The following is a 24647-nucleotide window of genomic DNA, read 5'->3' as shown; positions in this document are numbered from 1 at the left end:
TGAAAAGAATTTTTGTTTTGTTAGGAAAATATTAAGTTTTTTTGTAAAATTACTTTGAAATTATTTAATGTTATGTATGTAATAGTATCTCAGTAACCTATATTCACAGTTCCTTGCCTTTCCTTAAAAATTGAAAAACATATATAAATATATTTTGGTTTTGATAAAAAGTTTTTGGTGTTTTAGCTGCCTTTTTATGTTTATTTATCCAATATAATGGGTGAAAGGGCATATATTATAACTTCTCAAAACTTTTATCCCTTGCTGGAGACTTGTGTTCATTGACTACAGTCTGTCGCCACCGAAGCATATAATTGAATACAACTATCACGATTATTACACCTGTCCACGATCCTTCAATAGTGTTCAGGTTAGATGGGATGTAGAATTCTTGTCACACCTTTTACCAGCATAATTTTTCTTTGATTGTGGTAAGTGAAAACGAAATCGTTTCAAGAGTTATCTAATATTTTATGTTTTATCTAGTATTTTAGGAAAACCAGCATCAACATATTAATCTCTTGCCCAGTACTGTACTTGAGGGAGGTGCAACACCAGACGTAGTTTTTGCATAACGAGCATGATATTTTTTAAGCGTAAATACTGGTTTATTTTCAACTTATATTTAACAAAACATAACCAAAACCACATGTTCTCTGGTTCAATGTTTATAGTCTTGAGGTACTGGTTATGGTGGTGTGAGGATCGTCTAGTGTGACTTTTCTGACAAATAAGTCCAGTAACTTGACAATTATTGTGAACTCTATGGTATCTTTACCATCATAAACGCCGACCTTGATTGAAGTTGTACCATCAACGGCGCAGTCTGAGATAGTAGCAACATCTACGACTACCTCGGAGATACCAGTGGAACATGTACCATCGTCAACAGAGATCTCAACGGTAGTGACATAGACGACGATCACAGATATTCCAGTGGAAGGTGTACCATCGTCACCGAAAACGCTAGAGGATACTTTATCGGGTGCAGTTATGCTAATCGAAGGAACCTTGTGAATGACATTCTGTCGTGTCAGTGAAGGAGTCTTCAATAACTGCAGTACCACTAGCATAAATATGGCCGGAAGCTTGCGACTTCTTCTGACCAACGATGTTGCCACTATGGAAAGAAGTTTTCGAACAACAGTTATGTTCGTCTACACGGAAAGACAAAATATAGCGCATTAGTGCAATAGCATAAATATCAGCATCTGACTCGAGCCTTAAAAGTCCATTGTTATCAAATAGGCATCCTTGCAGCTACTGTGATATGGCATTCGCATTTTCCCATTATACATGGAGACTCGAGTAGAGTAAATGAAGTTTTGCTGTGATAAGTGTCATAAGTGGTTTACTCATATTGACATTTTTAGACGACATACAAATAACTGTAACGGTGAACATTTGTCTACTGTGGAACTTCCTGCTGGCATTCCAACTTCTCAATTTAGGTTGAAGACTCGTATGTGTACAACCTCTGGTAGTAAAGTCAAAGTGCAGCAACAGGTTGCGAGAACCTGGACACGAATCTAAACCTAAGACTGTGCTTGGTGCATTACAGATCAATGATAATAGGTTCCATATTGCAAATCTGCATTTCATGAAATGATAAAAAAACTACTATTATTTAAATAACTTAGGTGGATCAAAGGACATTTGCACTTTTCTTGGTAATATCGAGCAGAATACAATAACTGGGTGTACATGGAGCTTTAAAATATAATTTATGGTTGCACTGTGTATACGGTTTACCTGAGTCGCATGAGGACAAAACTGAAAAGTGCGCTTTAAAGATGATGAATACTGCCATTTGCCATTCTGACAATGCAGAGCAGTCTCTAAAACTAATTGCATCAGTATATCACTTAGCGTGTCTTCAAATTAAGCAAAAATTAATTTAGCGCGGTGTTAATTTTACTGCCCCAGGCTTGAATAGCGATTTTTTTAGTTATTATTTCAGTTAAAACGAAACCGCCACAGACAAAATATAAGTCGGGCATGACGACACGAATTCTGCTTAAACTCGGTAACAAAACAAATGTAACGTGACATACTTATACATATTTTCCGATTATTTTGATTGGTTATTACAGATTTTCAAATGACAGTCAATATGGCCGACAAGATGGCAGATGATACGACAGCTGACGATCAGGTAATAAATACTACTGAATTCTAGTGGGTAAAAATAAACCTAGATGGCAGGTACACAGTACACACTCAAGCAGACGAAAACAAAATGGCGGATCCAAGATGACCGCCATGAAGTCATAAGGGTGGAAAAAATGTATTTCTGGGTCAAAGTGGAGGTGGTTAACTGCCTGGTGAATTATGTCAAGGAATGATAAAAAAATTCTTAGATTGATCTTGCCGGGATCAAACCCAGTACCTTCAAAGTCTATTGTCTACAAAATACTTTCATTTTTTTAGGTGAAAATGGAATCGAGTTGACGAATTACACGATATATATGGTATTTCAGTCGTGATGAGGGTCAAAGTTTACGATTATGACCTTAGAGGCCTTAACCCTCTTTTAGGACATTTCGAGGAACAGAAAATTTTTGAGATTTAAACGAGAAATTTTCTCATAAAATAGGAACTTTTTACTTGAAATGGGAAAATTTTGAGTAATTTTGAAGATGTTTGATTTATTTTTTTCAGGAATTTTTTTTAAATGTTTGCTCGACATCACAATCCCAGATGGCGGTTATTCTTGACCCCGTACTCAATCCTCAGCCTGAACCTACACCAGACTTCACTATTACACACTACTATTTTTATAAGGATATAGAGAGCTTAGCTGACATAAGTCTAGAAATAAGATAGTTTTGATGATCATGGCAACAATTGCTGTTATGGCTAGCTAAACACTCAATCGTGAACGACTCTTCCATCATGGTTGATACCCAGCCTGAGACGCATTAAATTTTTCTCTCACCCAGGTTAGGTACGTACTCCTAAAAATATTACACTTAAGCTGAAAGTACTGTTAGAGGAAAAATAGGAGATATGAAGTATAAATTACTAATGTGCAAAGCAAACTGATTTTATTTAGTGTACTGGAGTTATTATTTGTAAATATTTTCTTGTATTTAAAATTGGCTGCTTTAAAGACTCACGTCACACAACTGATAAAAAATGTTTTATTTACAATAGAAGCGGTGTATTTAATGCCAGTTTGACTAATATAATACTAGGGACGACAATAACAATATAATTCATTCGAGTAATACCTGTAGAATGATGATAAGCAAGAACTGCCTACAGCTGACCCTGGAGTGAAGGCTGCGGAATCAGAGATGTTACGTAAGTCTGTACAGCAGGGTTATTTGGCGGCACACTCTCGTCAGACGAGTGGGAGCCTAGAGCCACACCGGTCTTGTGTTGGAACACCCGCCTTTCTGCCGGTAAGTGTAAGAGAAGGATTAGCTAGTACACCACGGAGGTGCGTATTTTTTTTTTTTTTTTTTTTTTTTTTACGTTTACAAAAGATTCTTTTGGAAACCAGTTGCCAAAAATAAAATTGAAATAGTACTGCAATGATAATGTTGTAAATCTTTACAACACATTGCTTTGGTTATTTTTTATTTTTGAATTTATGAAATACATTTTTGGAAAACAACATTGAATATTATTTATTATCACGTTTATCAAGAATTATTGTCGCGTAGATTAAAACTTTAAATGATATTTCATCCAAGCATGACTTTTTTTTAAAAATCACGATACAGATAATTGAATAGTATACAACAATTGTGCTTTATTTTGTTATATTATGCTTTTTAATGTGCACAGTTAATACTGGTAAGCTATTTAGGATCGGTTTACGAATATCTTTAAATAGGTACATACTGTAGATTCTGGAACAAAAAGCATAAGTGCCCTGGCAAGAATCCGAGCCCTAATTATTTGAAATTTTTTATTCTAGCGATACAGCTACTTTCATGAAAAAGTACAAATTAACAAATATTGGTAATTTTACATGATTATTTCTGTTCCATTTGTAAAAAATAGTTTACAGTGCAGTTTATACTCGGCGATTTCTATTAGATAGGTTGTTTACATGTTCGATTTTGATCAATTTACTTAGTTTATTCTTGAGAGACCTGTCTGGTACACTCTAAGAAAAGAGGTCGAAAGAATATTCAGCCAAAAAACGTCGGGTAGGTATGTGTTTTAACCGCCAGTACGGCCGGTGTGCCCGCGGCCTAAAAACTTGTATCTAAATTAATGCCAAGGTCCAACTAATTTTTTTTTTTTCGTATCTGGTTTTCAAATTCACATTTATTTAACTAGTACTGCATTTCCTTGAGATGGCAAAGATAATTATAAAATAAATTGATATCTGAAAGTAAAGAAAGGCTGAATCATGCAATAGCTGTTGCCAGTAGGAACATAAATTTAGGAGGAAGAAATTATTTTAAGAATATGTCAAATTGAAAACTAATATAATGCAAATAAATATGCTGCTAAAGAAAAAAAACTATATAAGTCTATTTTAACTATTTTTGAATATCAAAAGCCATTTCCTTTAGGGTAAAAAAACGATAATCTACATGAGACATAATGTACTTACAATGCGTTGACAAAACTTCAAATTTCATTCAAAAATATATGTGAAAATATATTATTATAATTCTTGTTTTAAATAAATGCCAAATGTCATTTTTGTATTCCTTAAAAGTTTCAAGATGTTCTGATTGTAAGATTTCAGTATGTGCTTTAATATAATACAACGTTAAGGAGGGAGGGTTTTCGCGAAATAGTTAAACACTTCACCAAAAATCGGCGAATTTGCTTAGAAGTTCTAAACTTTATTTTACTCGCGGCGTCGAGGTATACTTGAGGGTATAACGAGGGTCTTGCGAGTGATTACAAGCGTAGATAATTTGTAAAATGTGGTCGTAAATCGCTAAAACATTAAATAAAAAACCAAATTGAATTTTGAAAAAATCGCTTCGAGGTGCATACGATCCCAACCCGGAGAATATGTGCACCAAATTGCACGGCTCTAAGCCTTTTTTTGTCTCCGTGTTATGTGTACGACATACATACAAACACGCTATTGCTTCCACTCGGACGTTTATTTCAGTAAAAAAAAAAAAAAAAAAAAAAACCTTAGTGAATGCTTATACAGCATAAGAAACATACCTGCCCAATTTCAAGTTTGCAGGTCTTATAGTTATAGAGAACTGGTGATGAGTCAATGAACGGTGTTTCGTATTTTAGGTACGAGGATACTGTTCGGACTTTGTGACTTATGTCCTTGTTGTGTGAAGTGTTACTTGTGCCCCTTTTGCGTGTCGTATAAACAGTTCGGAAAGATGGCGGGCCGCGTGCATACTGTTCGTTTGATTTGTACATGGCTATCGTTTCGTTGTCATAGTTGTTTTCACTAAATCAGACTCTTATTATATTTATGGTCCTCCGGAAGAAATTCGATGAAACAAAGAACATTTGGTCCACACGGGCCGGATATTTACCAGTAATCGTGCTTGTACTTATTTGTGTCGTGTCTCGTGTCGCTCATCTATTGTGATAGCGTTTTTTTATCTTATGTTGTCGCAGTGTTGGTGAATACTTTATTTATCGGACTTTCATTCGCTTTATTTCTGTTTTGTGCATTAAACGGCAAAATGAATGACAAGACAGAAGTGTTCATGATACGTCTCGAGCGTGGGGAAAACAGGTTATTTCGTGCCGATGCACTTGCCGATAAAGTGAAGAGTGACGATACGCAACGTAAGTTGTTTATCGCAACGTGTCGTGATCTGTCACAATTGCGTACTTGTTTTGAAGACGATCACTTGACTTTGGAAATGTTGCTCAAAGATGACCCGGATTTCAACAAAAAAAAAACAGCACAGTGGTCGCCAAATGCTTTCGACGACACGTATTATCGTGTTCAGGCAATATACATTGCCACGTGCAACAAGAATAAATTGCATGACGGCACAAAAGCACCAACTTCGCACATCCCATCTCAAGTAACTCTTCCAACTATAAAACTACCACATTTCTCAGGAAATTCAACAGAGTGGCTTAATTTTTCTAACCTCTTTACCACTTTGGTGGTAAAAAAAATGCTCACTTTAACGATATTGAAAGGTTAACATACCTTAAAACATCACTGTGACCAGAACCACTCTCTCTTATCCAATCCCTGCTATTGATCAATTAGAACTTCAAAGTAGCTTGGAATTTGATTGAACAGAGATACAACAATCTCACACCACATTGATGCAATTATGCAAGCATCTACAGTGTCTCTTGCTCATCCTGCTTCAGTAAGTGTCTTGGTGTCAGTGTTAAATGAACATATGGCTGCATTGCGTACTATGAAACTAGCAGTACATTCTTGGGACCCACTCTTGCTACATTTTTTGGAAAGGAAGCTAGATAACCAGTTACGTCAACAATGAGAACTACATATTTCTGGGAGTGACACAGAAATGCCTACATTTGCTCAGTTTTTAGCCTTCCTTGAAAGTCATCGCCGGGCTTCTGAGGCAATCTCTGGAGCCTCCAGTAAGTCAGGGTCTCGAGTAAGTCAGGCACACTATAGCACTGTATCTCAGTCTCGCTCTAAACATACTTCACTGTTTGTTGGAAACACGTTTGATTCTGCTGTAAAGTGCAGTGTATGTGACAGTGACCACCCACTTTACAAATGTCCACAGTTTGTACAATGCAAGCCAGAATACCGCTACTAGATTTTCAAGAGACTTAACCTTTGTTTAAACTGCCTGGGAGCATCTAATCAAATGAAACAGTGTTGGTCAAAAACCAGCTGTCATTCATGCAAGAGTAGACACCACTCGCTTTTGCGCTTCACTGAAGCCAACACGTATACACTTTTGAAAGAGGAAGCAACTTCATTTCAGCATTCCCCACCTGAATCTGCAGCAACAAAACCTACACCAGCTGTTGCATTGGCTACAGCTCAGAGACCTGGTCAATCAGAACCCAGAAACGTGTTATTATCCACTGCCTTGGTGGATGTACAAGACAGTGTCAGTTATTACCAGAATTTTCGAGCAGTCTTAATCTCAGCCAGTCAGACGAGCTTCATAACTGAACATTGTGCCCGGCTTTTGGGGTTGACTCGTCAAAAAGCGTTCTTACCAATTTATGGACTATCACAAGCTCCCTTACACACAGCAAAGGGATTAGTTAAATGCTGTATTAAACCAGTTGGCAAAACAAACCCACAACTGTCACTTGCTGCATATGTTGTACCGAAAATAACTGCAGATTTGCCCACATTTCCTGTAAATTCTGACGTGGGATCATGTACTTCATTTAAATTTGGCTGACCCAACATTTGCTACTCCAAGTTCTATTGATATTTTGATTGGAGCAGATTTGTTTCCATATATACTCATGGGGCACAAGTTAGTAAAAAACATGGATTCACTGGTCGCACTGGATACAGTTTTTGGTTGGATTCTTATGGGTAAAGTGCCCAGTCCCATTGTATCAACCAACCATGGTGTCACTCTCTTCGTATCGACTATGTACCCTCCGCCATCTCTGGAAACTGTGGTTGAAACGTTTTGGGAAATAGAGGACTTGCCCATCTGTGCACTTCTATCGCCAGAAGATGAAGCCTGTGAGGCTTTCTTTAAAACCACTCACCAATGAGAACCTTCTGGACGTTACATGGTTTCCCTGCCATTCCATTCACCTAAATCAATACTTGGAGACTCAAGAGCACACACTGTTCACTGTCTAGAGGCCTTTGAGCGCCGTCTGGTCAAGCAACCTGGACTGCGTACAGAGTACCAGGCCTTCATGGAGGACTACTTGCAGAGTGGTCACATGGAAGTAATTGCCAACCCATTGCATGATGTTGAATCAGCCTATTATCTTCCTCATCATGGAGTTATCAAGGCAGAAAGCACCACCACCAAGCTGCGCATTGTCTTCAATGCTTCCGCTAAGACCCAGTGAGACGTGAGTCTAAATGACATGCTGATGACTGGGCCCAAATTACAGACAGATGTTCGAGAAATTCTGCTTCGGGTTCGTGTAAACAAAGTAGTATTCACTGCAGACATCAAACAAATGTATCGGCAAATAATGGTGGACAAGGAGCATTAAGACTACCAGCGAATTGTGTGGCGTTGTTCTCCAACCGATCCTATAGTGGACTATCGTTTGCAGACTGTTACGGGGTTTCATCTGCCCCTTATCTAGCAATTCGCACCTTGCATCAGCTGACCCAAGATGAGCAATGTGACTTCCCTCAAGCAGCTTATGTTTTGAAGTCTGATTTCTATGTGGATGATGTTGTCACAGGGGCTAATAGTGTTGAAGAAGCCATTGCTCTTCAAAAGGAACTAATTGCTTTGTTGGCAGCTGGTGGCTTCCATCTCAGGAAGTTTGCCAGCACTCATAGTGAAGTGCTTGAATGTCTTTCCCCAGACCAGCTACAATCCCCAGCATCTATGTCTTTTGACAAAGAACAGCCAGCTGTGGTGAAAGTGCTTGGTGTACAGTGGAACCCTAGCTAAGACTGTTTTTTCTTATCAGATGACTCCATTAAACAGCTCAAGGACCAAGAGGGCAATTCTTTCAATTATCGCCAGGATCTTTGATCCCCTTGGGTGGCTGACGCCCATCCTCTTGTATGCCAAGTCTCTTGTACAGCTGTTGTGGCTCACTGGAGCAGGATGGGATGAACAGCTTCCTCCAGAGGTCTTATGCAGGTGGTGTGATTTTAAGTCTGAACTGTTTGTTGTCACAACTTCGACTGCCTCGGTGTGTACCAGGCTCAGTAAAAGCTGTTCATGAACTGCACGGGTTTTGCGACAGTTCAGAGGTTGGCTATGCGTGTGTCATCTATCTCAGATCAATGTTTTCAGATGGCAGAATCAAGGTCTTACTATTGATGGCTTAATCAAGAGTAGCACCATTGAAAAGGATCTCTTTGCCTCGCCTTGAGTTGTGTGCAGCTGTGATGTTAGTCATGCTAATCAGTTTCGTGACCAATGTATACAAGGGGGTGCTGGACATCATGCAAGTGTATGTGTGGTCAGACTCAACAGTTGTTCTTCATTGAATTGCATAATCACCCCACCGATGGAAAACATTTGTGGCAAATCGTGTCAGCATCATACATGACTTAACTGAAAAGGAATTCTGGAGACATGTTCGCACTGAAAACAACCTAAGGAAAGGCGCTCTCTGGGACCATTAACAACTACGGAACTGCAAAAGGGCTTGGACGTTTGCATCAGACATGCCCAACAATGCTTTGCAGCTGATAAGGTTAACTTTGACAAGGGGCAGTGCAGTTCTCATCAAATTCGGCGCTTCATGGATAATGTGGGTATCATCCGCGTAGGAGGGAGGTTAAGTCAGGCATCCCTTCCCTATCCTGTTCAACACCCTATATTGTTGCCCACAGATCACCCATTCACATTAATGGTAATCAATCATTTTCATTGTTTACATTTGCACCCTGGTGTTTCCGCACTAAACCCTCTCTATTCACTCTAACCATGGGAGAACTTCCATCTCCTAGAGTCCAACAAGTGACTGCTTTTCACCATACTGGTGTGGACTATGGTGGGCCCTTTCAGGTTACCATGACTCGCACTCGTGGTTGCAAGTCCACAAAGGGATACTTATGCTTGTTTGTTTGTCTTGCCACCCACACCTTACATTTGGAATTGGTTTCTGATCTCTCAACCAGTTTGTTCTTGGCAGCATTTTCTCGCTTCATCTCTCGTAGGGGAAGGCCAACCCATGTTTACAATTGTGGAACTAATTTTGTTGGAGCTCATCGAGAACTCAAAGAACTCTACTAGTTTGTAAGACAGACAACCCATAACACTGAAGTGAGCAGTAAGCTGAGTCAGGAAGGAATTGCATGGCATTTCAACCCCCCAGCAGCACCGCACTTTGGCGGGTTATGGGAGGCTGGCATGAAGTCTGTTAAAAGCCACTTAACTAAAGTCATTGTCTTGCAGATCCTTTCTTATGAAGAGCTCTCCACCATCCTGATTCGAATCGAAGGGGTCTTAAACTCTCATCCTCTTTGTGAGATCAGCTCAGACCCGTCAGAACTTGATGTCCTAACACCTGCTCCTTTTTTTGATTCTACAGCTCATAACATCATTACCCGAACCTGACATCACCCACCTCAACATTAACCGATTAAATCGCTGGCATCTGGTCCAGCGTATAATTCAAGATTTCTGGAAACGCTGGAGAAAGGAATATTTGTACTCACTCCAGCAGAGAAGCAAGTGGACAAAGCCAGGTGGTTCGCCCAAGATTGGATATTTGGTCGTGATCAAAGATGAGCACACCCCTCCACTCAAATGGGATCTCGCTCGAATTGAAGCTCTTCACCCAGGACCAGACCGTATCCCCCGGGTGGCTACTATCTGGACTGCTACAAGTGTCTTGCAACGTCCGCTGATTAAGCTGTGCCCTTTGCCAGTGGACAATGGTTATGATCTAGGACAGAATTCAACAAGATCATGTAATCTGTAACAAATTGCTTTCTTTTCCTTGCTGTATATACCTGTGTGTTTGTTACCTGGATCTAACAACAGGGGCGAAATGACCGGACTTTGTGACTTATGTCCTTGTTGTGTGAAGTGTTACTTGTGCCCCTTTTGCGTGTCGTATAAACAGTTCGGAAAGATGGCGGGCCGCGTGCATACTGTTCGTTTGATTTGTACATGGCTATCGTTTCGTTGTCATAGTTGAAATATTAAGTGAATTCCGAAGGAGTTTCGCTGCGTTAAAGAGATAAAGTTGATTGGCCGGCCCATTGCCTCCCAACAAGGTGCGCCGGATTTTTCACAAGAAGGAAACGTGGCGGAAGTAGCCGTTTTTGGTGGGATGTTCAAAATCTGATTACTCCCTTTTTCCCCATCCATTCATACTGTAAGTGTTTCATTGCCATCTCATAGGCCAGGGGTCGGCAGACCGCGGCTCGCAAGCCGCATGGGGCTTTTTCCATGGCATTGCACGGCTCACAGCGTTGCCACAGCACCAAAAAAAATTGCCGAACAATATCAATCGGCACAATCAAGACACATGTTCTACCATCACAACGCCCATCACCACACTCGCCCAGCTGTTTTTTTTTTTAAATTTTATTAATTAATTAAATTAAGTTTTCTTGTTTTATCAGTGGAGCTCATCTAATGACTACCACCTTTATTTTTTTACATTAACGTGTTTTTCCCCCTAAGTAGCATTTATTTTTAAGACTTTAAGTTGAATTTTTAGATAAAATATTTTTGATATTATCTCTTTTTTATCGTCTTAAAATTCCATGGAAATACAGAGAAAATACATGTTGCGGCTTTCTAAAAAAAAATTTGAGATTCTGTTTACTTAATATATGGCTCATCACACTTAAAAGTCTGCCGACCCCATGACACAGTAGAAGAATCTACGTCGTGATCTGTGGTTCTCTGAACTTTCTTATTCTCCAACTAATCTGGGTTTAGAAACGGTATTTTCACTTTTACTTGTCAGAAATCCTGGTGAGGGTCAAAGTATAATCCAGAAAAAGCAATCGTTTACCCAATATTCAATTTATTTGGTGAGTTTTTTGGAGTACAATTGAGACACGGTAATTCCACCATTCATATCTTAATTTATGAACAAGTTATTATTCAAAAATATTATTAATGTATTTAAACTTTCGTGTTCTTGGCCCGCCTTTTTTATCCTATTTAGAATGTCCCTTAATTTTGAAGTTTACAGTCTGAATGTTATTGGGATGCTATAAGGTTGTTGTCAAACAGAAATTAACACACAAGAAATCTGTTTAGCAATTATGTAATAAAACCGATCGTATTTTTCCGTTCTTGTATTTCCATAATCATTTTAATGTATATTCATTATTTTTAATTTTTATCATGACTTTATATATCTTAATGTGCCACGAAAGCAGATGTGATTAGTCATTCCAGCCGACCCGACACCCACAGTATTGAGAATAGCGTCGTTCGCTCACGCCACTCCACACGGCGGCCCACGGAATTTCTAAGGCCGGTCAGAGATAGGTAACAGTGCCGAGGCAGGACCTTGTGCGGGCAGCGGTGGGGGAGGGGGAGTATTGACGACCCTTGTAGTTCGGCCATGCACACGTGGAAAGTCTTGCGTCAGTGGCGGCCACGTGATACGCGCATGAAGCCAGTGGCCTGACAGGGCCGCCAGCCAATTCCGCGGTCCTGTCTTCATTCGTAACAATACATAGTCACAGACCTAAGTGTAAAAAAGATAAGCGTAAATTATAAACTATACCGTTTAAAACGATATAAAATAGTTGATTTGATTTAAATTAAATATTTAGATTTCTCGCAAAGAATGCTAAAAATATGCCAAAAAATATAATGGTTCATGGCTCAATATGAATGTGTGGTGTGCTCATTAAAAATGTGCCGTTGTTTATTAAGTTTTTTAAAGTTTTTTTTTGTGTGCAGAATTCAGCGAGATGACATCTTCAATGGAGAGCAACATCTCTGCTCCCTGGATGGACAGAGCTTGGATCCAGGAAGTCCTGCGAGACGTGGAGATCGATCCATCCTTGTCAGTCACCGACTGCCACGTGACAGATGCCAGCAGCAAGGGCGACCACTATCTCAGCGAGATGCAAAGAATCACTGTTCACATACAACGAACCGGCAACAAAGCAGGCAAGATGTTCTTGATTGCAAAGAAGATTCCGCCAGGAGAAGCAATGCAGAAAAAACTCGCCGAGTCGTCTGCATTTCCAAATGAGATGAAAGTATTCAGCCAGATTTTGCCAAAATTTGAAGCCATCCTGGAAAAGGCAGGACGGTTCAAACCATTCGCAGCTAGGCACATTTATTCCCAATGTGTTTTTCCATATTTCTTGATAGTTAGCGACCTGGCCCCTGAAGGTTACAGGATGGCAGCGAGACAACGAGGCTTGGAACTCGATCACTGCTTGCTTGTCATGAAGGCACTAGCAAGGTTCCATGCTGCGTCAGTTGCACTGCATGAAGACAACCCACAGCTTGTGGAATCCTTCAAAGAAAATATAGTTTCAGAAAAATCTGGATCTGATTTCATACAGAGTTATTCGCGTTCCTCAATAGCATCTCTCGCGAAGATTGTCAGGCAGTGGCCAGATGGCGGCGAGAGAATGTCTACCAAGTTACAAAACGCAGCCGACACAGTCTTCCAAACACTTAAGCAACAACTTTCACCTGAAGGCAACCGCTTGAACGTGTTGATACACGGCGACCTGTGGACCAACAACATGCTGTTCAAGTACAACGACGTCACCGGCGGCGTGGAAGACATCAGGCTGGTGGACTTCCAGCTGGCCATGTACTCCTCCTGCGCCATCGACCTGCAGTACTTCATCCACACGAGTCCGAGAGACGAGGTGCGGGTCGCCCACACAGAGGACATCCTCCGGGAATACCACAGAGAGCTGAGCTCCACCCTGCAACTGCTGGGGCAGGCGGACAAGGCCGTCACCTTCCGGGAGCTGTTGGACGAGTACGAGAGGAAAGGCGTTTACGGGTTCTTTATGTCAGTGTTAGCTCTTCCAGTTCTTACTGCAGATTCCGAAAATGCAGCTGACATGGAGGGAGTTCTGATCGGGAGGGACCAGTCTGATTCAAATGATATCCGGGCCAACAACGAAGAATATCTTAAAGTAATGAAGAGGCTTTTGCCTGTGTTCGAAAAGAAAGGCTATTTCTGAAAAAAATAAATTAAATTAAAAAAAGGTTGTGTTTAATGTGTAAAATAGTAAGTATAAAAAATAACATTTTTAGTTCATTTATATTTGCGATATGAATCTGTGACTTACTGACATGAATTCTGTAAGAGTAAAAATTTTTCTGTTCAGTAAATCATTGACAAATTAGCTTACATGTGTCTCAAACGTAACATATTCATAAGGCTGATTCAAAATGTTTGTTACATTTAAAGTTTTATATATAAATAAGTACATCAACAAATAAGTGAATTATTTTTTAAAGTAATATAGCTACTATTACACTATTTGCACGCATTTTTGTATTACATTCATCACAATTATGGTCTTCAACTTTATATTACCATATTTAAAAATGTCTCTTCTAAGTGAAGTGTTAAATGTTCATCAATAAGTTTACAGTTGTAGATATTTATTATTATTATTATTATTAAAGTATGTGTTTACTCGTTTTTATTTTTACATATAATTTATATTAATTTACTTAGGCCTGAATTTTCATAGTATTTTATAATTGTTAGTGTTGTATTGTAATCTTTAATAATTTAATAATATTATACATTCTTGGTTTAATTGTTCCATGTTATTTATTTTATCTTTTAATAGCATTAATATACTTATAATTGTTATATATCGAAATGAGTATCAAGCACATTGCGAGATTTCAAAGAAAAATATTTTTTCAATAACTGATTTAATAAGGATACGCCTTTATCTCGTTATAAGTACAGAATAAAGATTGAACTTGATTTTTTCTAAATGCGATAGTTATATCATATACATATTGCAAATCATTCACAAAATTAAATGATATATATTAAAATACACAGATATATATATATATATGAATCATTTAGATCAAGGTTGTGAGTAAATTTCCACTGATAATAGGTACCATAAATATGTATATCGAAACAGATAAGATTAGAAAAAAAAATATTGTCAGCTATGGCCATTATCATTAGGTTGTGTAGTTTGCAACAATTTCACCAAATGCTGGAAAAAAAACTTTTGTGGAAGTTTTAGGTGTATTTTCTTCCATATTTTAATATAATTTTACAACAAAAATTAAAGTTAAGTAAATATAACAATTGATTCTCATAATTCTTAACTTAAGATGTATGGTTGCTTAAGAATATTTTACCAAAATATAGCTTGAGACGGAAAATATAAATGTTCAAGCTAGAAATAGATATTCATGAATTTAATCTGTACCATTAATAAAAATTACTAAATTTGAGGGTATGATATTGTTAATTCATACACATGGCTTTCACCAACTTTTACAATTTGTTTTAATGTTATTAGGGGGTTAAACAAGGAGAACTAATTCTATAAATAATTATATTAGCAAACCAGAAAATATAAACAAGAATTAGAATCACCTTAGCCATCCTACTAATATTATAAACGCGAAAGTTTGTAAGTATGGATGGATGGATGTTTGTTACTCTTTCACGTAAAAACTACTAAATGGATCTGGATGAAATTTGGCCTACAGCGAGCTCATAACCTGGAGTAACACATAGACCAAATATTATTATAAAATTCTATCCCTAAGGGAGTGAAACAGTGATAATTCCCATTTTATAATAGAAAAAAATCATAGGTCATAAACATACAAAAAATAGTGAGTGAGTGTCATTTCTCTATGTCTGACACACGATCATACACATAGTAAGGTACGGAAAATTCATATTTTTCTCCTTGGTGAGACCAACCCGCTTAGTGGAGCTCGCAGTGGCTAGAAAAATAAAGGCGCTAATAACAGTTTTGTTATTAACTTCGTCAATAGATAGAGTTGCCTTGAATTTTAAACGCACCATCGTTTGTTTGTGTCGTATGCGTTCCTATACCATTCATCCGATTGCGATGAAATTTTGGTGATTTGTTATGCGCATGCCCGTGAAGGTTTCTGAGACGGTATAACTATTTTGCAATAGTTGGAACACGAATCGTTTCAAAAAATTTGGTTGTCTGTAAAGTCGGTTTACGGACGATAGTTTAACGTGACATCATAACAAAACATTGATGAAATGATTGATCCAGAAGAAAAGGAAATATATTCGGCCTGAGACTGAGCCGTAATAGGCTTCTGCAACTAAACCATTTAGGCATTAAAAATATTATATTCTTTGAGGAAGAAATTTTTTTTAATTTGAATCATTTTTATTGAATTATCACTATTTTGTATGTATACAAAGGAGTGAAATGAAATGTACAATTTAATTAATAATTTTTTTTTTAGTTGCATTCATTCATTAATTCAAATATATTTATTACTATTGAAATGTTGCGTGAGCTATATTTATTTTTAGAAGTACAAAAAAAAATTTTACACCTACCTGTATTGGAACCGAATTCCTTCTTATTGAAAGTTTGCGACGCTAACCGCAAGACCACGAGGCCATCCATTAAAGTAAGTAGTTTCAAATGAAATATGTATATATATAAAATTTCAGGGTAGGGGAATAATATAATTTCGTTTTTATAACACGATTTTATAACAAATACGCATCCCAAATACACCAAAATTATTTATAATGTGTTACAATATTTTTTAAAACATTGTGCAAAAGATCCCGGGTGTAATATGAATTATTATGTGTAACTGTAAAACTCCATTGTTGGTTCAAAACGTATTTGAATATTCAACATTACTTTTAAATAACGGTACCAATTGTGCTGAAAATCGGTGGACGATCGTTAAATTACATAATATTAATAATTCAAACGACGAAAATATGATTGAAAAGTCAAATCGATGGTTGTTCCAATCGAGTGGAAGAGAGATGCTGCGTATGCGTACAATGAGCATGAAGAGAGATGCCACGCATGCGTACAATGAGCAAACACGTCACATCCGTAGTGGTACATCCGTAGTGGGACACTTTTTCGTGCGTGCAGCCGGCGTTCATCGATTTATTAGACGTTGTCACGTCAAAAATGTTTTTATTTCACATTATATAGCGGTACTTCGTCTGTTTTTTGTTGTATAAGTGCGCACACATGAGACAATTTATTTAAACATAAAAAAGAGCAGAGATAGAGTGATATATATATACAGAATGAGAATGAGAGAGACAGAGAGATAAGTTGAGATAGAGCGAGGTATAGAGAATGAAATGGGTTAGATAAAGAGATATATAGATGTATAGCGCTATATAGAGATTTATATATAGAAGAGATAGAGATAGTGGGAGGTAAATATGTATGTAGATATAAAGAGAAAAATAGAGATAGAGAGATACAAATATATATATATATAGATGTAAATAGAGATAAATATATATTTAGAGATATGGATGGATGATTTGTATATGTGTAACTACTTTAAACATATTACAAAAAAAACTCAATGAGGCTTTGTAATGCATGCTGAGCATTAGCTAGATAATGGAATCATTTCAATATTAGTTTTCTCTTATTTTTCAGCTTTTTTCTATAGTGCTTTATAAAGTCTAGATTACATACAGGCCACCAATTTTTCGATATATACAGGTAAATAACTATACACTGGCAGAACAACGTCTGTCGGGATCTGAAAGTGATATAAATTATTTTACACGCTTGACATTCAAATTAAGAAGACAATTACTAACTACATCTGATTTCGAAAAAGGTCCCCTTCACCCTGTGTTCAGCCCGGGCAACGCCGGGTACTGCAGCTATTGTGAATAATCTCTATTTCGAAACAATTTTAGCATAGCCCAAATAATTACTCTTGCATCATTTGGTCATCGCAACACGTCGTTTATTTGACACGATGGTTATTCGCCTACACTTTGTTGTTGAACATGGAGGTGTTAGCTATGTAAATATTAATTCGACACATTGCCATCATTTTATGCATTTTATTGTGATGCATTGATAATTGAAAGTCTGTTAAACATTTGCCTTCGCAATTATAGAAATTGGGGTGGTCAACGAATCCGGACACATAGAAATTTTTGGTAAAGTAATTACACTGATACAGGTTTAGAGAAAATACAGGATACAGTGGTGATAAATTTAGTCTCAAATGCAATTTTTTTCAGATTAAACTATTAATTTAGAAAAATAATTTACTCAGCATAAATGTGTTTTTGGTAAAAATTAAAATTTAATAGAATATTCACGTACAGAAATCAACAAATATATGATGATAAAAAAAATTGGTTGTCTGTAAAGTTGGTTTACGGACGATAGTTTAACATGGCAACGTCATAACAAAACATTGATGAAATGATTGAACCAGAAGAAAAGGAAATATCATATTCGGCCTGAGACTGAGCCGTAAAAGGTTTTTGCAACCAAACCATTTAGGCATTAAAAATATTATATTCTTCGAGGAAGAATTTTTTTTAAATTTTTCTATCTTTTGTATGATAAAATCTACCTCTACATACATTTATGAATAAAATTGAATAATTTTTTATTGAATTATCACTATTTTGTATGAATACAAAGGAGTGAAATGAAATGTACAATTTAATTAATAAATTTACTTTTATTTGCATTCATTATTCAAATAAATTTATTACTTTTGAAATGTTATGTGCGCCGTATTTATTTTTACAAGTTCAAAAAAAATTCGTACCAGCCTAGATTAGAACCGACAAACTTACGATTAGAATATAGCGCCGCTGACCGCTCAGCCACGAAGCCATTCATGAAATATAATAGTTTCAGATGGTATATACAATTTATAATCATTTTTTTCACGGTAGGGGAATAATATTATTTCGTTTTAATAACTCGATTTTATAACAAATACGCATCCCAAATACACCAAACTTATTTATAAGATGTTACAATATTTTTTTAAAACATTGTTCAAAAGATCCCGGTTGTAAGTTGAATTATTATGTGTAACTGTTAAACACCATTGTTAGTTCAAAACGTATTTGAATATTCAACATTACTTTTAAATTGTGCTGAAAATCGGTGGACAATCGTTAAATTACATAATATTAATAATTCAAACGACGAAAATATGATTGAAAAGTCAAATCGATGGTCGTTCCAATCGAGTGGAAGAGAGATGCCATGCATGCGTACAATGAGCATGAAGAGAGATACCACGCATGTGTACAATGAGCAAACAGGAACATCCGTAGTGGGACATCCGTAGTGGGACACTTTTTCGTGCGTGCAGCCGGCGTTCATCGTTTTATTAGACGTTGTCACGTCAAAAAATCACATTAGAAGTTAATTAAGAGCATGCAAATTCCACTAATATTATAAACGTGAAAGTTAGGATGGATGGATGTTTGTTACTCTTTCAAGCAAAAACTATTGAGCGGATTTGTATGAAATTTGGCACACAGATAATTTATAACCTAGATTAACACATAGGCCACATATTAATATGAAATTACACCCCCTAATGTTGTTAAAAAGTGATAAATTCATTTTTATAACAAAAAAAATAGGTCATAGACATACAAATAGTGAATGTGTGTCATTTCTCTGTGTCGGTCTGGCAACTTCATATTCTTCTCCTTGGTAAGAACACGTCCGCTTAGTGTAGCTCGCGGCGACTAGATAAATAAAGGAGACACTAACAGTTTAGTTCTTAAATTCATCAATTGATAACGTTGCCTTGAAAAACAAACGTGCTATCATTTTTTAATGCATGTGAATATGTATTTCTTAACACATAGGCTACTTACTTACTAATACGTTTTTAGCAATGTACATTGATTGTGTGTCATTGTTCTATGTCGATCTGGCACCTTCTCCTTGGAAGAAACAAATATTTTTTTTTTTGTTGTTTATTTAAATATTAGAATAGTATTTTTTGTTAGTTTAAAAAAACGGTTTGTTTGGTTAGATACTGTACAGCATACTGTGACCAATAAAAACAACAAATAACAATCTCCGTCTGAGGATTATAAGTACAACCGGCTGAGGAGATAAAGTAATGATTATGAATATGTTTTTAAAAAAAAATGTCAAAGAACATATCGCCCCTAAAGGCTCCTGCAATTGGTTAGTTCCTACCTATTATAAATTAGTTGGATAGTTTAGTTGTGTGCTTTTGTAATTAAATTTTTTTAAGGTTAGTTCAATTTTCTGTGCCTACAGGTTTAAGTACACTGTTCTTAGGTTAGTTATAATTTATGTGATTTGTTTATTATTTGGTAGTTTTTCGAAATAATCTTCGCTCTGCTCCTTTATCTTTTAAAAGTCTCTATCGATAAATACGGACTTGATTTTGATTTATTGGTTTGCTGTTTTGTTTCAGTTGTCGTAGTCTTTCGAAATGCCCCGAAAACGCAAATATAATATTTCGCAGAGAAGTAATAAAGCTCGGGCTATGAAAGTAGCTAGAATTCGAGAGACGACTTCTCAAGCGGAGCTTAGAAGAATTGAGCAAGTGGAGCGACAGGCTACTTTTAGGTCAGCTGAAACACCGGAGCAGTCAGAAATGAGGCGAATACAGCACGCCGAATATTTATAAAGTCAACGTGCTGCTGACACTCCGGAGCAAACCCAACAACGGCAACTACGCACGTCGAATATTTGGCAAGTCAACGTGCTGCTGAAACTCCGGAGCATTCACAACTGAGACGGCTACAGCACACACAATATTATACATCGCTATGTGCTAACGAATCTATTGAAGAGGCAGAAAATCGTCGACGAGCCACTGCTGACCGGATGGCACAGCGACGGCAAACGTATGCAAGAAACACGTGGTCCGTATTTGATAAAGCAGCGTTTGAGTATGAATCAACTCTTGACTATGCCAGTCATAGGCTTATAAAAATGGAGACGGTAAATAAACAGTGTAGATTTTGCAGGGCACTTAAATGGAAGGAAGAAACTGCAGAAATGTGTTGTTCTGAAGGAAAGGTTTCTATTCCTTCAATAGAGGAGCCGGTAGAGTCTTTAAAAAAGTTATTTTCTTACGAGACTGAGGAATCACGACGTTTCTTGAATTATATTATAAAATATAATTCATGCTTCCATATGACGTCTTTTGGTGCTGACTGAGTGATTGCGATGCCAGGATTTTCACCGACTTTTACTATTCAAAGTCAAGTGTATAATAGAATTGGTTCTCTACTTCCTACCTCGAACATGTCAACCACAGTTCTTACAGGTGTTTTTCATGGGTGACGAGGAAGCCGCAATTGAGCTACGGTCTAGGCTTATTCCAGGGGTCGATAGAGAGACGGTCCGTAAAATACAACGAGTACTGCACGGCAATAACACCTGAGTCAGTGAATTCAAAACGGCACTTGAGAACATGCCCGATGAAAGCTGTATGTTAGTAGTCCACCCAGGACGTGTGCCGCGCAGACAACACGAGCGACGCTACAACGCTCCAACGAGCAACGAAATAGCGGTCGTTTTTGCAGGCAGCAAGCAGGCCACAGCTCGAGACATTGTTCTACGAGCACGCGACGGCGCACTCTCCAGAATCGCCGACACGCACCGGTTCTAGGATGATTTAGAATACCCGCTCATATTTTGGAAAGGACAGGTGGAATATCACTTAGACATTCAATTAATTAATCCAGCTACTAGCCATCCAATACCAAGCAAAAAGGTATCCTGCATGGACTTTCACGCGTTCCACATGATGTTATAGCAAAATGATTTTAATTTACTGCTGCCATGTAGGCAACTTTTGGTCCAATTTCTGGTGGACATGTATGTCAAAATAGAGAGTGAGCGCTTGAGATACATAGCGCTTAATCAGACCAGGCTTAGAGCAGAGAGCTATATACATTTTCAGGATGCCATAAGAACCGTTGGTAACATCGATCCCAACAATTTAGGACAAATTGTAATCCTACCCTCATAATTTGTAAATAGCCCAAGGTATCTCCACGAGTACACACAGGACACATTCGCTTACATTCGCAACTACGGGCGACCAGACCAGTTCATTACGTTTACGTGCAACCCTGCCTGGATAGAAATAACTGAAGCGCTCATGCCTGGCCAGAAAGCAAACGACAGACACGATCTCATAGCTAGAGTTTTCAAAATAAAGGTCCAAAAATTAGTCGCTCTAGTTACTAAAGGCCAAATATTTGGGAAGGCACAATGTTTTTTGTACTCGATTGAATGGCAGAAACGTGGATTACCTTACGTTCATTTATTGCTGTGGCTGAAAGAAAAATACATCCCAATCAAATTGATGACAATAAAAGTGCCGAGATTCCTTATCCAAATACGGGCAAAAACTTGCATGATATAAATGTGAAAAACATGATTTACGGACCCTGCGGTGTACAAAATTAATCGTCGCCTTGCATGAAGAACAGAAAGTGCATGGAAAAGTATCCCCGGCCACTATTGAAGGATACACAGACAAAAAACAATGAATATCCCCAATACAGGCGAAGAGCCCCCGAGCATGGTGCTAGGACTACTTAAATTAGAATTCTTGGTGGCCCTGTAAAAGTTGAAGTGGACAACAGCTGGATTGTGCCTTAATCGCCCCTATTGTCTAAAATATTTAACGCACATTTGAATGTTAAATTCTGCAGTTCTGTTCAAGCAATTAAATACATTTGTAAATATATTAGCAAACGAAATGACCAAGCAGTTTTCAGTGTCCAACAAGTTAACGCCAGTATTAATGCCAAACGTTTAGGGCAGGTAGATACGTCAGCAGCAACGAAGCAGCGTAGAGGTTCTTGGGCTTACCGCTGCACGAGAGACACCCCACAGTCACCCACCTGGCAGTTCACTTATCCAATGGCGAGCGAATGTACTTCACTTCGCAGAATTTCCGAGATAGAGTGGCGACACCTCCAAAAACAACACTGACTGCATTCTTCCAACTGTGAGAAAATGAAAATTTTGCAAAAACTCTGCTCTATTCAGAAGTACCACGATACTATACATAGAACACAACTAAGAAGGAATGGAAGCGTCGTGTAAAGGGAACGCCGGTTGAAAACTGGCCAGGTGAGGAGGCAGGAGACGCATTGGGTCCGATATAAACTGTGCATGTCAGCAACTTTGAATGTTATTGCTTGCGAATGTTGCTTAATAAGGTTCGGGGCCCATCAAGTTTCCAGATTCTTAAAACCGTAAATGGTCAAGCGCAGATAATCATCAACGGCGCAGTCTGAGATAGTAGCAACATCTACGACTACCTCGGAGATACCAGTGGAACATGTACCATCGTCAACAGAGATCTCAACGGTAGTGACATAGACGACGATCACAGATATTCCAGGGGAAGGTGTACCATCTTCACCGAAAACACTAGTGCAGTTATGCTAATTGAATGAACCTTGTGAATGACATTCTGTCCTGTCCGTGAAGGATTCTTCGATAACTGCAGTACCACTAGCATAAATATGGCCGGAAGCTTGCGACTTCTTCGGACCAACGATGTTGTCACTATGGAAAGAAGTTTTCGAACAACAGTTATGTTCGACTACACGGAAAGACAAAATATAGCGCATTAGTGCAATAGCATAAATTTCAGCATCTGACTCGATCCTTAAAAAACATTGTTATCAAATAGGCATCCTTGCAGCTACTGTGATATATCATTCGAATTTTCCCATTATACATGGAGACTCGAGTAGAGAAAATGAGTTTTTGCTGTGATAAGTGTCATAAATTGTTTACTCATATTGACAATTTGAGACTACGTGCAAATAACTGTAACGGTGAACATTTGTCTACTGTGGAACTTCCTGCTGACGTTCCAACTTCTCAATTTAGGTTGAAGACTCGTATGTGTACAAGCTCTGGTAGTAAAGTCAAAGTCCAGCAATAGGTTGCGAGAACCTGGACATGAATCTAAACCTAAGACTGTGCTTGGTGCATTACAGGTCAATGATAATAGGTTCCAAATTGCAAATCTGCATTTCATGGAATGTTTATAAACTACTATTATTTAAATAACTTAGGTGGATCAAAGGACATTTGCACTTTTCTTGGTAATATCGAGCAGAATACAATAACTGGGCTAACATGGAGCATTAAAATCTAATTTATGGTTGCACTTTGTATACGGTTTACCTGAGTCACATGAGGACAAAACTGAAGAAATGAGCTTTCAAGATGATGTATACTGCGATTTGCCATTATGTCAATGCAGAGCAGTCTCTTAAACTTAGCACATCAGTATATCACTTAGTATGCCTTCAAATTAAGCGAAAATTCATTTAGCGCGATGTTAATTTTACGGCCTCAGACTTGAATAGCGATTTTTTTTAGTTAGCATTTCAGTTAAAACGAAATCGCCACAGACAAAATATAAGTCGGGCATGACGACACGAATTCTGCTTAAACTCGGTAGCAAAACAAATGTAACTAGGTATACTTTTAAATATTTTACGAATATTTAGAGTGGAAATTACAGATTTTCAAATTGTAGTCAATGTGGCCGACAAGATGGCAGATGCTACGACAGCTGATGATCAGGTAATAAATAAAACTGAAATTTAGTGGGTAAAACTAAACCTAAATGGCAGGTACACACTCTAACAGACGAAAACAAATTGGCGGATCCAAGATGACCGCCATGAAGTCATAAGGGTGGAAAAATGTATTTCTGGGTCAAAGTGGAGGTGGTAACTGCCTGGTGAATTATGTCGAGGAATGATAAAAAAAATGTTCTTATAGTGATTTTGCCGGGATCAAACACGATACTTCAAAGTCCATTGTCTACAAAATACTTTCTTTTTTTTAAAGGTGAAAATGGAATCGAGTTGACCAATTACACGATATGTATGGTATTTCAGTCGTGATGAGGGTCAAAGGGAACGATTATGACCTTAGAGGCCTTAGCCCTCTTTTAGAACATTTCGAGGAACCGAAATTTTTTGAGAATTAAACGGGACATTTTCTCATAAAATAGGAACTTTTTACTTGAAATGGGAAAAGTTTGAGTAATTTTGAAGATGTTCGGTGATTTTTTTTCATGAATTTTTTTAAATGTTTGCTCGCCATG

The 24647-nt window shown here is 37.7% G+C and overlaps 1 protein-coding gene across 1 annotated transcript; it reads left to right on the top strand.

The window, feature by feature from the left end:
• Window positions 1–3318: 3318 nt before the first annotated feature.
• Window positions 3319–14299, top strand: LOC134531423 (uncharacterized). Its single transcript, XM_063367126.1, has 2 exons — window positions 3319–3407; window positions 12459–14299. The coding sequence occupies exon 2, from the start codon at window positions 12470–12472 to the stop codon at window positions 13712–13714; it is 1245 nt and encodes a 414-aa protein (XP_063223196.1). The 5' UTR covers window positions 3319–3407; window positions 12459–12469; the 3' UTR covers window positions 13715–14299.
• The last annotated feature ends 10348 nt before the right edge of the window (window positions 14300–24647 follow it).

This window comes from Bacillus rossius, chromosome 3 (assembly GCF_032445375.1).
Source record: "Bacillus rossius redtenbacheri isolate Brsri chromosome 3, Brsri_v3, whole genome shotgun sequence".
In the NCBI taxonomy this organism is placed as follows: Eukaryota; Metazoa; Arthropoda; class Insecta; order Phasmatodea; family Bacillidae; genus Bacillus; species Bacillus rossius.
Note: the sequence above shows the minus strand (reverse complement) of the source record. Positions and strands in the feature narration are given on the sequence as shown.